We start from the raw sequence: 15,728 nt of genomic DNA, 5'->3' as shown, positions 1-15,728 counted from the left end.
AAGCATCCTTTGTGGAAACATTCCTGTTGCCTCATAGCTAAGGAACTGCGTTGTGAATGTTGGACATGGTTTTTGAGTGCACACCTAATCTCGTATTCCCTTGGAGTCTTTCTTCCAGCTCAGGTTTGCTTGCAAGCCAGGTGTGAACTTGACGTGTGCCTGCAGTGTCCAAACACATCAGTTAGGTCAGCGTGTGGGCAGAGACATTGGCTCGGCCAGCCCACCTGCTGCCTGGAAGGAAGCCTTGTGGGCTGCATTTGGGAGCCAGACTGTGCTCCTGAGACGTCTCGTTTGGAGAGGGAAAGTCACAGTGACTAGGTCTATTTTTTTCCCTACCTCCAGTGAAAGTGGGACTGGACCAAGATGTCAATCTATGAAGTAAACCTGAACATATAGTGAAAGCTTGCACAGTCTGCATACTGAAAGCAAAACAGTTTTCACTTGTTCTCCTCGGCTCTCCATTTTCTCTCTCTCTCTCTTTTTTTTTCTAATGTTTTTGAGGAAAAAGGAGGAAAAAATTTGTAAGTGATATCAGTAATATCAGTACTTTTTTTTTTTTTTTTTTTTTTTTTTTTTCCCCAAAATAAACCCTTTCCTTAGGAAAAAAAAGTTCTGGGCGCAGATTTTTATCTTAAAATACTTTTAACTAGGAGCTGTCTCCTCCTTTTCCAGACCTATTTTCTCACTGTGAATACTGCATTTAATCTGTAGGATGACTGCAAGTTTCCAGATGCACTGCTGGCAGTCCTGCTAATACAAACCCTGTTCAACTCTAACCTCACTATAGCTTGTTGAGCCTTCATTTATGCTGTGTATCAAGCTACTGTAGTGAAGTGTTATTTCAAGAAGAAATACTCAGCATCTTGGTGAACAAAATGTATCTATACAGAGAAGATATGATTTATGTGGTCACTGAAAGCAAGAGGAGATGGCTTCTGATACTGCTTTCTAGGAGGTATTTAAAATGGGGTGGATAAAGTTTTAAGTATGTGTGGAATATTTTTGTGGAATATCCTTTGCTTTTTATATGTGTCTACTGGCACATGGAAAATAAGACAAAAAGCACTGAAATATTATCCAAAATTTGTTGGAGGTGGAATTTATCTCTTATAAAAATACTGAATTTTTTCTTGATTATATTTCTCAAAATGGAATGTGCCAAAACCAGACTGTACAGAAAAAAAAACATAAAAGAGCATTCTTGGGCACAAAAAGATTTTTTAGAACAAAAAGAATTTTTAAAACAAAAAAATGCAAAGTCATATATTTTTTTTCATTTTGCAAAGGTTTTCTTTTTCCAATCATGTAATTTCAATTTAATTTTCTGTTAAAATATAAAATTAAATAAATATAAAATGAAAATCTTAAAACAAGTGAAGTAGAAACAAGTAGTGCTAAAGCAATAATACTGCACTGAAAATTTGAAACCAGAAATAGTTGCAAGGCTCAGATTTTCAGTGCAAGAATTATAAATTGGCCCATATTAGGCTTAGTGACAGTATTTATCAACTCAGCGTTCTGTTCAGAAAGCCTAGTCTGGTCTTTGTTATGTAAAATATCAGAAATCTGTAGCTTCAGTTTTTTTTGCAAATATTTGATTCAGTTCTAGTCAGAGTGTATCTCTCCAAATGTGACTGTTAGCAGATCAGGAGAAATATTATTGTGCTAAGAAGACTTCCAGCATGACATTCCTTATTTTATCTTAAAGCTTAGCCATCCGAATCACTGGGTAGTTGGAAAATTAAAAAAAAAAAAAATAAATAAAAAAGTCAACAAAAATGCTACACTGTCTGCCTGCCACTGTTGGATGCCAACAGAGGAGAGTGCAGGCCAAGATTGCTTTGCTGTTTTGTTTGAATCCAGAATGCAGCAATAAAAATAAATAGTGAAAGAGTCAGCTAGCCTTTGTCACAAGGCAAGCCTTTTTTTTTTTTTTTTTTTTTTTTATTGCTGTCAGGCTACATGTCTGTGCTGACATCCTTTCTAATCCAAGAGGCTAATAATCTCTATCTTTGAAACTGAAACTTTGAGCACATATAGCTTGTTGTGTTTCCAATCACTAGAGATTACTGCTATTTATATGTTTTGTTAGTACAGACAAGATCAGTTCTTTGAAATATGCATTGATTTAAATCAAATATCATAGAAAATTTTCATGTTATGAGTTGTTTGTGCCCTAGAAACCAAACTGTTTTCTGAATAAAAAAAAAAAAAAAGGTGCTAAATGAGCTACAAATGAAGGTTATTTGATTTTTATTGTATCTTTATTAGCAAAAGGATATAGCGGGAAAGAAACATGGTAGAAAAAAGCTCACTAATTGTTAGGACAATCCAGTAAAGTGCTCAGCTGGATAGCTAACTTTAAACACCTTGAGGCACTGTGTATTTCTAAATTTAAGTATGTGTATAGGTATTCTGGCATAATGGAGGGGCAGTAAGGGAAGCCTATGGAGAAACATCAAGAGATATTTGAAATTACTTGTGTCTAAACTAGGTCTGTTTGTTCAAATCTTTGTGACTTTAGAAAAGCTTTCTCTATACCTTAGGAACAGCTAAGTATTTATGGAAAGCCCTCAGGGAAACATTTTCTTCAAACAATTAACTTTAACCACTTTATAAGTAGTTTTAACAAAGTGGTAAATGTTTCTGAACTGTTCAGTGGCATATTCCAGCTACAATAAAATAACTAAATAAAATGTAGAGTGTATTTTATGCATAAATACCTAAGAAGCCTGTGTCACACACAGTAATCTCTTTTAAAGTATGTGACATCTGCTTCAGTGTATTGCTATTGGGAAAGGTACTTTATAGCAAACCAAGAAATACTGGATGAGCTAAATCAAAATCTTTTCCGGAGATTTATCTATTCTTCTGGCAAGCTGCTTACTTTTCCATGAGAGAATCTGGGTTAGATCTCCCTGTGGAGCCCCAAAGTTGCTGTAAATTCAGTTGTATTAAATGTTACTTTAGAGATGGTGTTTACACCCTTGATGATTTTGTGTCATTGTTTTAAAGATAAACTTCTACTCTGCAGTAATAAACTTCTTTCTATGTGGTATATTATTCAAGGGTTAGCCAGTAGAGTTGAAGTAGAGGGATTGCGTTTATTTGTTCATTTATTTATTGAAGCTTAGTGTTTTAGGTGCTATACTGTCGGAAATTAAACATAAAATTAGATAAGTTCCAAGTCAGTCTTGTGCTGCCTGTAATGCTAATTCTGTTTTCAGAATTTCCCTTCCAATTTTGGATCACCTTTAGTGTTATTTCAGAAAGTCCTATGTTCCTAGCACTGATGTACACCAGAATCTGGTTTTGGATGCTGCAGCTGCATACTGGTGCCACTTCTGAGATGAAAGCTTTCTGTCAGCCCTGTTTGTCAGCTAATAATGTCCAAGTGAGCTAATTTAAAGTAACCTCCTGCATCTTCATGCTCAGTTGCTATGCCAGGAGAATTTTTTTTCCAGCAAGCTTCTAAGATGTAAAGACCCATTTGCTTGGAGGTAAGAGGATAAAGTCTCATTAACTTAGCCATGAACATAATTCAGAATTACAGTTGGGCATACATATCTGCAAAATTAGTTTTTCCCCTTGTCTGAATATAGGCAAATAATGTCGCATTTCAACAGGCTTTTCACAGGTCTTAGAACCTGTCTCTTCACCATGTCATTCACTGCATTCCTGCTTGAGCCTGCTGGCTTCAATATTAATTCTTACACTAGGGAAATAAATACAGAATAGGGGGGATTCTACCACTAGACGATTCCAAAAGTTTAAACAAAAACATATTTAAAGAGAAAAATGTTTTATTTTTCTTTCTCTATTTTCTTTTAGAGGTAGAAATCCATTATAACAACAATGAAATGAGTCTTTCTTGTTCCAGTGGTGCACAGCATTGCCCAGTGCTTGTTGTTCTTCCAACACCTTGCAGACTTGGAGACCCCTCTGCTCTCAGGTTGTTTGTCACCAGTGTGATGTCATTTACTTGGAAAGAGTTCAGCCTGATTTGGCCAGGTTCTGTGATGACCAAAACCAAAGTTGTGGGCTGGTTAATCAGCACAGATGTACCAAGTAACCCCCTCACCTTTCATTCTTGGTCTTTATTTCAAAGCAGATCAGAGTCCATCCCATTCTGAATTATTCCACTTGTAGATAAAGAGGGAAGTTGAATCTCTATGTGAGAGACTGCACTGGGATCCCCGTAGCTGTCAGTATTCCTATAAGCCTCCTTCCAACAAGCCACTTCTGCCTATTCTACTACTTTGATATGCTTATGAGTCATCTTCATTATTTTCATTATTACTTGTGTGAGGGGCACAGAGGGGATCTTCAGCAAGAATTGGCTGGATGCGCTCATAGGACTTTGCACAGTGAGTCCTGGATTTGGCTTTACTGAAAGAGTGTGAGCAATGGCCAAGTGGCAGTTTAGTTTCCCTATGGATTATGGTCTAATGTCTCACTGACTCTTGCCTTTTAGGATCTGCAAGATCTCCCAACATCTGTCTTGTCTGATGCTTTAATGTGAGCTCATGTTTCATTTTTACTTCTGGTCACAGCAAAATTTATTTTCTTGTCCTTTTTTCACCTGTTATTTTATATAAATATCTAACCCTTAAGTGTCTTGAATTTTTCCTTTCCTTTGGAAAATTTTGGTTGAAATCAGAAAATATTGCAACAAGGACAGAAAATCAGATAATCAGATACTATAATCTTGCAAATGTATCATCAAAAAAACTATCATAACTTCTTCTGGCTTCAGTAATATTTTATTTGAAATGAATTTAGCTCCTCTGAATTAATAACCTAATGTTCATTAATATTCTGAGGAAAAATATTTTATATGTCTTTTTATTTTGACAACCCTATTACATTTCTCCTGTCAGGTTTGGACTGCATCTCCATGTCTCATAGTTATTCTCCTATGGTAATTCCTTGGTGAAATAAAAAACCAGAATTTGGAATAATATTTTGGCTAGATACAATTTCAGATGCTTAGCTTGATAAGAGAGCTTCCTCCTGGGTTTATTTTTGGGTATTTTGAAGCATAGTAATGCCCAACAGCTTTAAAATGTTTCCATGGTTATATAACACAAAACAATACTTCAAACCTGAATTTTATATTCCCCTAAATGTGGTCATTGTTGATTTTAAAGCATATTAGATCATCCAAAAATAGGAGGGTTTCAGAACATCGAGCTGCTTAGAAACAAGTGGTGGACAGTTTTGGAGAACTTCTCTTTTGCCTTGGCATGTTTTTAGGATAATTCATATACTGGAGATAATTTACAACCCTGATGGTACTATTGCAGAGACCTTATGTGATGGAATTTATATCACTTTTCCTTTCAGACATTTAAACCACATGTCATTCTAGAAAAACGAGGACAGAGGTCCAACAAAGTGATTTATTTTCAGTTAAAATACTAGCTACATTAAAACCACATGTTATTAGGTACTGTATGACCAAACCATGCTCAGAATAAGGCTTACGACACCAAAGCTTACTTAAAATGTTTTTTTTTTCCTTTTTTTTTCTTTTCTTTTCTACCACAAACTTTGGCAGTGCATGCATTAACAGATTTTACCTGAGCTGCACAGTACATTGAGTGTAATTTTTCCCTTGATGAAACAAGTTGTTGAAATACCAGAGAACAAATTAATTGACTTCCTTATTATTTTTTCTCACATTTCTAGATGGTTGAACATTTCTGTCTGTTTTAGGTGACGGCATATCACTGTGATTCTCTCTCCTGAAACCGCATAATATGATTAAGATCAATTAAGACTGAAACTTAATTTTTCAGAGTGAAACAACATGTACTTTGGGCACTTCACCAACATGAACAGTATAACTCTCATAACGCTCCTGAGAGATAAATAACATCTTACTTTACAGAAGAATAAACTAATCCACAGAAGTAATGCTCACAAGTCCAAGACCAGAAAGGAAATCAACAAGAAGATTAGAATTAAGGGGGCTCAGTTCTGTGTTCAGGGTACAGATACTGAGGACTAGTTTCTGTCCATAATTCTACACTTTCCAACCAGATTGTCTGGGACCTGAAAGGAGTTTTTTTTTTTTTTTTTTTTTTTCTTTTTTTTCTTTTTTTTGTGTGTGTGTGTGTGTGTTAAAGTTGCCAGGTGAGTTGTCCACAACTTGGTGGAGATGACCAGGCAGTTGCACCAGGCTTCTGTGCTGGCTCTGTGCATGCATGGCTAGATGATGCTAGCATAGGGAGGCAAGGTGCATAGGGGAAATGAAACTTAGCTGTTTCACCTGTATGTGACAGAGTAACTCTTGGGGACTGTTAGATGATTAATGATGTCAAGATACACTGGTGTCTAATCGGGAATGGAAAATGTTCTTGCCTCGTTCAGATTCTGTTCAATTTACAACTTGCATGCACTAGAAAACCTGTCCTGTAACTTTATAAGAATTATACAGACATTTACTAATTAACACAATGCCCATGTCTTTGTAATTGCTGGGCAGTTTTCATCCTAGAAGGGAACTGGCCAGTTACTGTCAAACAATCTTTAAACAAAGCAGAGATCAGAAGTAGCAAATTTCTCAGTTTGTATGCTTGAGATCATTCTAATTCAGATGATCTCTGAATCACATCTTGAAATCATTAATACTTCCTTAAGCTTGTCTGGTATTCTCATTTGTCTTGAAATTGCCTAGCTCAAGCAGATGCTGAAGTACTGATTCTGCATCAGCAACATGCTAAAATTTGTAGTGGCTTTAGACAATGAAAGGTACAAAAGCTTATGTTATGTGTCTTTTCTCAGCCTTTGGTTGCCTAATTGAAATATAATATCTGTATTAGACAATATAGCATTTTAGGCAATAGAAACTACTGAATTAAAGCTGGCTAATTTACTGCATTGTCTTGGATGGAGACCAGTACCGGGTAATAAAGGAGATGGTGCAATGAACCACACAGTGGACAAAAAAGGCCTGTGTGGTAGGCTGGCTTGACTAGCGCCAAGTCTAAATCATAAGCTGTTGCACTAAATTTTAGCACAATATGAATTATGTCAAAAATGTTGTTATGTTAGGCGAATTAAGACAATATTGCCCTTAAATTATTGTCTTCCACTGGTTTTCTTTCTTTGTTTCATAGAAATAATGCAACTAATGTTAAATTTTCCCTGATTATAATTCCAGATCTCTTTACATGGACCTCTTTACAGGTGTTGGGCATTACTAATGCCCAAAGCTGTTGGGCGTTACTATGCTTCAAAATACCCAAATTCCAGATCTCTTTACATTTACAAAGGAAGCCTTCTTCCTTTCTCCCTCTCCCACCTTAGGTTATTGTTTATATTTTCTTTACATTGCATCATCCAACTGACTTGTCTTCTCCCTTTCTCTAGATGTTTCCAGATGTGTGGCTGAAAGGAAGTACACCCAAGAACAAGCTCGAAAGGAATTTCAACAAGTGTTTATTCCAGAATGCAATGATGATGGCACATATAGTCAGGTTGAAAATTTTTAATTCAGTATCTTGCGTGTCTGGAAAATTAAAATATGTGTCTTTCAAATATAATGAAATGAAATTTGATTTCAAAATGAAATGCAATTTGTACTAGCAATTATGTTAAAAAATAGAAAAAAAATAATATTTTGTGCCAGCTGAGTCCTTGTTCTTTTTTTTCAGAGTTGGCCAGCAAAAGAGCCAAACATTACTGTTGTGCATGTGATACACTCCCTATTCTTCTAGGCTGAGGCAGCTGAGTCATTCTTGTAGCCCCCTGAATACTCATCAGATGGTAAAATATTTGGAATTTCTGATCTATTACTGATCTAAACCAGAAATCTTGTAACCAGAGTCCATATATTAATGCTAATAGCATGAATCATACAGGATTCTTCCCTATCCTCAGCTGAATTTCTGCACAAGTATATGGTGTGAGGCTAATTAGGTTAGATTATAGAATTTGGAAAGGGCACAGCTAGGTGATTACCCTGTGATATATATTCTGGTCAAGGTTGCCTTCTGCTGCCACTGTACTGCAATTCAGTTGTGGAGTTGTGCAGAAGACCATCCTTCTTGTTTTAAGAGGGAAGTGATATTGGCCCTCAGGGCATATAATGCAATTGATTTCTAAGAGGAATTCCAAGAGTTTCCTTTTTGACATCTTGGGATATGAATAATGCTGGCAGAAGCATTCTGTCCTGCACTTTCAGTGGGTGGAACAATATGTTCTCTGTGTGGACAAAGCTCAAGACTGCTTGCTTCATGAATAGTTTGTGTGTCCCTTGAGGAATTTTGTTGTGAGGTTTTCAAAACACCTGCACCTCACTCTCCTGAAACAGGACATAAACAACTGGATATTTCAATAGTTTTCTCTTCCATTAGATTCTGAAGGACCTACCTCACTTTGCTTGAAAGAAGCTCTTCATAATGCTAAAAAATCATGTGTATGATGGAGATTAAGGTCCATTATGGTTTGTCATTCTAGGTTTTGCCAATATAGTTTGCTGGACACAGTACTCATGTCATGAATGCTGCAGGATGATAGACTTATGTCTGACAGACTGCACGTGGTTCATGTCATTTCTGACAGGTTCAGTGCCACAGTTACACTGGATACTGCTGGTGTGTCACTCCCAATGGTCGTCCTATCAGTGGAACTGCTGTGGCCCACAAAACTCCCCGGTGCCCAGGTAAGATTTGTTCAGCTGACTGGCTTATGACATTGTCTTATGAATATTAGAGTTTAGTTGAGGCATCTGAGTAGACTTAAGGAAAAAAAATCTTCACCAGAGATGTTCAACGCAGGAGCAGATGCTTGTGGAAGCAAGGGACTCTCTTCCTTGGGGATTAGCAAAATTCAACTGCACAAAAGTTGGTCTAGCTTTTAAGCTAGCTCTGCTTGAGTTCTTCCAAGGCCACTGCCAACCTAAATCTTTCTGTAATTCTATAATCAGTCTACTTTATTTGTATTATTCTCTAGCTATTGAAATGTTTTTCTGCAGTGGTTATTTGTATGATAGTTATGATTCACTCTGTGAAACCATGCAACAGACTTGCAGAGGCAGTTCTTTATATTGCAACTTTCATGCTTGTAAACTCATTGCAGAGTTTCAGAAATTCCAGAGGGCTTTGCCATTTTGATTTTTTAAGTATTTGGCATACAGAAACAAAACAAAACAAAAAACCACTCCCAATCGAAAATAATGACACTGACTTGTAACATAGTCCAGTGAAAGAACTCCCACAGCAAATCTCATGATTGGCCAAATCCAGAGATGAAATAAAAATGAAACAAAGCACTAAGAACATAATGGAATAATTGTCTGTAGAAATTAATTGGCAAATCAAACTCACTTGTCTTTCATCAGAACAATTACCTGTTTTTCAGGAATTTACTTTTGACCTTATTTCATTTATGTTGATAACAAAGATGATGAATTGCCAGTGTATGGACAGTTGCTGGAATTGCTGTTCACCTTGCTTGAAGCTGGCATAATTGCACCCTTTTGACAGATATAGCTCTAAAAAATACTCGAGCTGTATGTATTGCATTTCTGCTTGTGTTGCAGCACCATTCTCTGTCAGAGAGTAGAAAGAATAACTTAAAACTTTCTTTTTAAAAAAAAAAAAAAGCTAACTGTAGTATAGATAAAGCTGAAAGAAGTGATTAAGATCTTTGAGGGAATTCACCAGGCTTTATCTACTCCCATTGTTTGAACAGAGTAATGAAATTTTTAAAAAGTACATGGAGGGAAAATACCACTATGAAAGTTTCAACAAAGATTTTAAAAAGTTAATTCATTTTTAAGGTCTGTCTTGTTTAAGTGGTTTGCAGAATCTTCCATGCATGTTGCCTGTAGGTGAACTTCAGCCAGAAAGAATAATTTTCTGACTAATCTGTTTGATCCAGTCTGAGAAGTCTCTCTGGCATGACAGTGAATTATGAAAATTAACATAAATATTCAAAAGGTTTAAAATACATTAATGCATGCATTTGTTTTAATATAATTATTGTTCATAGCTTGAATATATCTTCATAAGACGTAGGTTAGGATAGTATTTATGCGTTCCAATGTACTATTGATTGTGGTGGTTTTGAATGTCCTTAGCTAGGGCTTCTCTGAAAGTGTGCTCTCGTTGCTTCATAGAATCATAGAATGGTTTGTTTTGGAAAGCACCTTAAAGATCATCTAGTTCCACCTCCTCTATCATAGACAGGGATGCCATCCTCAAGACCAGGTTGCCCAGGGCCCCATCCAACCTGGCCTTGAACACCTCCAGGGATGGGGCATTCACAGCTTCTCTGGGCTTCTTCTACAATATCAGTGTGTGTCATAAAGCTTTGTAGCTTCCTTTCATCTTCTTTCACTAACATCAGTGAAAAAGGGCTATACTTATGCTGTATCACAACAAGTGGCATTATTGTTGGCTCAAAATTTTGCTGATTTAGTTACTGTATATTCACTTTTTTTTTTTTTTTTTTTTTTTTTTTTTTTTTTTTTTTTTAATATCAAGGAGAAGCTGCAATGTAGTTCCAGTTTTGTTAATAGATTGATGTGAGAGTTATCCTACATCTACAGGAATCGAACCCCAGTTTCTCTGAAATGTCTTCATGTGCCTAGCAAATAAACTGCCAGATTGATTCAGTTTATTTTGGAGAAGGGAAGTTAGTTTTCCAGAAATGTTAAGGAGAAGGTCATAGTAACATTCAGCTTCAGTCTAGTAGCTCTGAGGTCAATAGACTGTTCCAGGGTCCAGGTGAGTATGTAGTCTTATTCTGCTCCATGAAAAATCATGGGTAATTTTCCAGGTGTTCTTAGATCCTTTGGGACTGTCTTTGCAGATTTCCTACCCTGCTTGTATCGCTGCTCTTATGTTTCATTGCTGACCACTTCTCCTTTGTCTCTCAGGAAAGAAGTCCAGCTACAGCAGAGTTCAGAAATAGATTTGAGAAGCTAGGGGATTTTTCAGTAGTGGTGGCTAAGAGCTCTGTCATGAAGAGTCTGGAGAAACCATCTCACTCAGCAGAGAAGGCAGCTACAGATTATTCCAGAAAGTTATGTGGTATAATAAGGCAAACATTTGCTCTTACATTGTAGACTGAAAGCCTCAAGCACACCTGCATCCCTCTTTCATTTCCCAGAATAAGTTCAAAATTGCCATCTGTTTAGGATAACATTTTTTTTTTTCCCAGAAGGACTGTTGATGTTTTCCAGATCACTTTTGATCCCCTTTTATATTTACTCTTTAGTTCCACCATGCACAAAAATTATGGTCAAAATATTAGTGGGTATACTGAAGCTGAGTAGATGTACTACTGTCTTAACTAGCTTAACTAGTGTTTCAGGGATGCCATTACTTCCAACACTGTAGTCCCTACTCAGTCTGATTGTGTGGTTACTTGCCTCTTTGCAGGCACTGTCTTGTTCCTTGATGCCACAGGCAGATCTCGTAGCAGTAGTATCCTGACAGCATCACATTTATGTATTTTCACTTCTGTGTATTCTGCAGGCATAATGCTATAACTATTTCAAAGACATTTATACATATTTCTCAGTTTGAATATATCAAACCTTTTTTCTCTCAGGATCACTTTTTGATCTTTTCTCTTTAGAGTAGGATGTACACAGACAATCAAGACAACAGGTAGAATCAATTGTGAACATTCATTTGGAAAGATTTTCTCACAGAAAATGTGATTCTGTACAGCGTGTGAAAAAATCTCTTTTTAATGAAAATGTTCAGTGCTTTTTTTCAATTCCAGGTTAGTTATGCAGTAATGTCAGATTTGGTTTGAATATGAATATGAACAATTGTGCAGTTCTTAAATTATGGGATAATATCTTGCATTTCATTTCTCCAAGTAGAACCACCTTTGGCTTTGGTGAATATCTAGATATAGGAAAGAAGAGCATGACAGCCTGGAAAAACGTGGATTTTAATAGAGGAAATACAGAATAAAATTTAGGACAGGCAGTTTCCAGTTCCATTTACTACCCATGATTGCGATATTGGATAACAATTTTAAAAAGTAATGTCTAATTTTATTTAACTGTTAATATTGGTTAGCTGCATAAAAGTTATCTTAGGTCCTGGGATAGAAAAGTATCACATACATATTTTTTTAAGTATCTACAATAGCTGTTTGAAATTTTGTTCTCATTCTACTGTTCCAGTTGCTCTTATCAAAGATGTCTTTTATGCTAGAGACAAAATGTATGGAAGCATGAAGGCTATAAGCAGCATTAAAAAGTCAGGACTCTCCAACTGATTCATGTAAAACCTTCACTTTAGCTACTACATCTTTACCTGAAAGAGGCTCCTCTTCCATCCTGTCCAGTTATTCCCACACCAACACTTGGTTCTGCTAAAAAACACATGATAAATCTCAAAATGCCATTCCACTCCATGGAAATAATCTCCACTGCTGCAGGAACAGTGGTGAGAAGGAGAGTAAATCAAACACATTCCCATGAGAGCATTAAAAAGAAAGCTCCTTAAAAATGATGAATGTCCTCCAATCCTTTCACTAAAGAACACCAGACATAAAAAAAAAAAAAAGACATTTTTACAACTCCCTGTGTCTGTTATCAGCACTGCAGGGAACTGCAGAAATTCCATACACACAGAGTCCTGGGAAATGGTGCAGAAATTGAGAAGCAGGTGTTAAATTGTCATTGGAAAACACAGTGTTTTCCTACTGTGGGGTTTTTATGCCATATTAACTCTTTTGCGCTTCTGCCAGTAAGATTGCAGAAGTATGACCACATGTTTTATTGTTCTGTGAGGTAGTTTTGCTACCTCATATTTAAAATGCCATTATATTCTTTTAAGGCCCAAATCAAGTACCTTTAAAAATTCAGGACTCTTCCTATCTGTATAATATTATCATCAGATAATATGATGAAAATTAATATATTGGGGAAGGCAATTAACTTTTTAGTTTGTATTGCATTGTTCTTGTTAGTTGAGAAAATTATCCATCCTCAAGTTATCTAGTTCTTTGTCCCCATATGTAGTATTTTTTCTATACGTACACAGCTAGATGTACAGATATGTAAAATGTAGAGCAGCATGATAAATTTACTTTCCTGTTTCCTGCTATTTGCATTAAGTGATAATATATCAAGTATTTGTTAGCAGGAGATGAGACATCATTATATAAGCTAAATAAGTAATCATTCACTTTCTCTTTTTCTGATTATATGTGATTTAAAGCCCAGTCACATATGATCAGAACTCTATGAAATGTATATGCTAAAATCATAAATCACAAAACTCTCATTACATTCCATGGAAGATTTATTGTGCCTCAGAAATTGTGTGACTGAAATTGGGCTGAATTGTGGGTTTTGCAATAAGCTGAGGAAGCAATTTCTTTAAGAAAAGGATCATCACGATCATTAGTGGATCAATTGTTGAGTGAATGGAGGGGGTGATCATACACAAGCCAGAATGGTACTAACTTCATCTTGATAAAATAATGTTAAGTCTAATATGCCTCCTTTCCCTCTCCCCTTCCTGAAATGTATTTTTATGGTGTTTTGTTTGTTTACAATGCACTGAAAACTTGGAACCTGACTGTATTCCCTTTTACAAAAGTTAGATGTTGCTAGTTCTATTTCTTGCCTGGCTGAAAATGTGAACATTTGTTGTGAGTATTGAAGACATAATTTCCTAGAAATTTTCAAATGCAATTCCTATCACCTCACAGTACTTTAAGCTCAAATATATTCAGAAAATGGTAGAAAAATATTGATATAAGCTCAACAACCTTTCCACCTCCAACTTAGAACAAACAAAGTTTTTGACATATAAATTGAAAATTCTAAGTGAAAAAAATGTGAAAGGTGAAGATTTCCCTTTTTAGGAAGTTCTGTGAATATTGCTGTTAGTTTCCTAAGACTACAAAAATTGTTTGCCCACAGAACCTAATTTTCCTAATGTTTTAATTTCATAATGAAACTAATTTCACTATGATAAAGTTAACATTTGTGAATGCCACTATCTTCCTCCATCATCTTTCCTTCAAAATTTAGAGTAAATACAAGTAAAACAGAAAAAAAAAAAAATCAAATCTGATGTTGAATTTACATAGAGACAGAACACTGTTCTCAAAGTGGAGCTTTACTCTTTACTGTTGTGCAAAGGGGCTATTGGTAGAGGTTCATCACATGTACCCCACCCATGCCAAGACTTCATTTGTACTCACAAATTGTTGTAAATCACTTTAGTGTGTATGAGAATGAGATATAAACTATCAGTATTTACAACAGATTTTATAATTATACTCCTGTACATAAAAATTAAATTGAGAAACCACAGAGTTAATTGCAACTGGATGAAATCTGAGAAAAGAATAGATCACTGGTCTTTAGTGCAATTAGAAAAAAATGTAATTTTATACACAGTACTTTCTAAAACCGAAACATCTTGCTCAAATTCAAGCTGCCTGTCAGGAGATTCAAGTCAAGCACCCAAAGGCTCAGACCTTCAGGCTTCAGATAGCATTAAGGCAAGTATCTGCCTCCTCTTCATGGTGAGTAATAGGGATGAGTATTGCAGTACACTTAGAGCAAGTTATCCCAAACACTCTTGGATATACTTCCTTTGATGATAATGGCATTTTTTTCCTGTCTGAATTAATGCCAATGCATTACAAAATATATTGAATTTCTGGTAATTCAAATGTGATGCAATAAAATTCATGAGACATGGATATGATGGATATGATGACAGGAAGTGACTAGGAATTACAATCATACAAACCGTTGTGATAATCAGATATAAATGAGAAATAAGGCATTATTTCTACTGTAAAAGCTAAGGCCAAATATCTCTTGTAAAAACTACAAAGAAAACAAGTGGACTCTCCATTTCTTGATGACTTTAAATCAAGACTGGCATTCATGCTGGTACAGTAAGCTGTTAAAACCCATTTCCTGCAGACTTGATTACTCCTTTCCCACCACTGCTGCCTCCTTTCCCAGGGGCCCCAGGTTTGAGGAACCAAAGCAGGTTCAGGCTTGTAAGGCTTCCTCATTTCCATACCACACATTTCTATACCAGCATAATATTTCTGGAGAGCCTTGCATGAGGTTTTTAAAGCAGAAGGGGACACCTTTCAATCTGAAGAAGCCCCACAGAACCGCTGAGGTACATAAGCAAGACTGTGTAGGAAGGCTGTTGTCCCTCACAAGGAACCTCAATGGAGTAGTACTGGAGAGATGCACTTCATGGAGGACCTGGCCTTCCTAGGTTGGTGGGGAAGGGATGCTTTGAGTGTGCTGCACACAAACACGTTCTTGCACTTCTGTTTCTGTAGTGTTTAATGTTATCTCTTTCTCAGGTCCTGTGGTAGCCAAGAAGTAGCACCTGACTATAAATTGATGGTACACAAATGCAGAAGTCAGGCAAAGCTAAAATCCTTGGTTTGCAAAGGAAGAAATTTCCTGATATTTTTTTTTTTTTTCTACAATAAACAAAGATGAATCATTACAGTTAAACTGTGCTTCTTATAAAAGGTTTTAAAAATGAAAATAATAGTTTTCTGGTTAATTTCTTTCTGTAATTGCAGGTTCAGTGAGTGAGAAACTGCCACAACGAGAAGGTGCAGGAAAAACAGGTAAATATCTTAGATGGCCGTTAGATAGAAAATAAAATATATTTTAGTATACTGTGTGTACTGTGGGATAAACCACCATGATTTTCTGTAGGTTTAAATTATCAATGAATGGTGGAATAAAC

The 15,728-nt window shown here is 36.1% G+C and overlaps 1 protein-coding gene across 5 annotated transcripts in view; it reads left to right on the top strand.

Annotated features, from left to right (window-relative positions):
* Positions 1-15,728, top strand: part of SMOC2 (SPARC related modular calcium binding 2) — a 145,344-nt gene that overhangs the window by 51,493 nt on the left and 78,123 nt on the right. For all 5 annotated transcript variants that reach the window (XM_032183504.1, XM_032183503.1, XM_032183502.1 and 2 more), the window contains exons 3-5: positions 7,378-7,484; positions 8,572-8,671; positions 15,559-15,606. In XM_032183504.1, coding sequence (XP_032039395.1) covers positions 7,378-7,484; positions 8,572-8,671; positions 15,559-15,606 — 255 coding nt within the window. The remainder of the gene's footprint in view (positions 1-7,377; positions 7,485-8,571; positions 8,672-15,558; positions 15,607-15,728) is intronic.

This window comes from Aythya fuligula, chromosome 3 (assembly GCF_009819795.1).
Source record: "Aythya fuligula isolate bAytFul2 chromosome 3, bAytFul2.pri, whole genome shotgun sequence".
NCBI classification, from domain to species: domain Eukaryota; kingdom Metazoa; phylum Chordata; class Aves; order Anseriformes; family Anatidae; genus Aythya; species Aythya fuligula.
The sequence above is the reverse complement of the archived record's forward strand: the minus strand, read 5'-3'. Positions and strand labels throughout refer to the sequence as shown.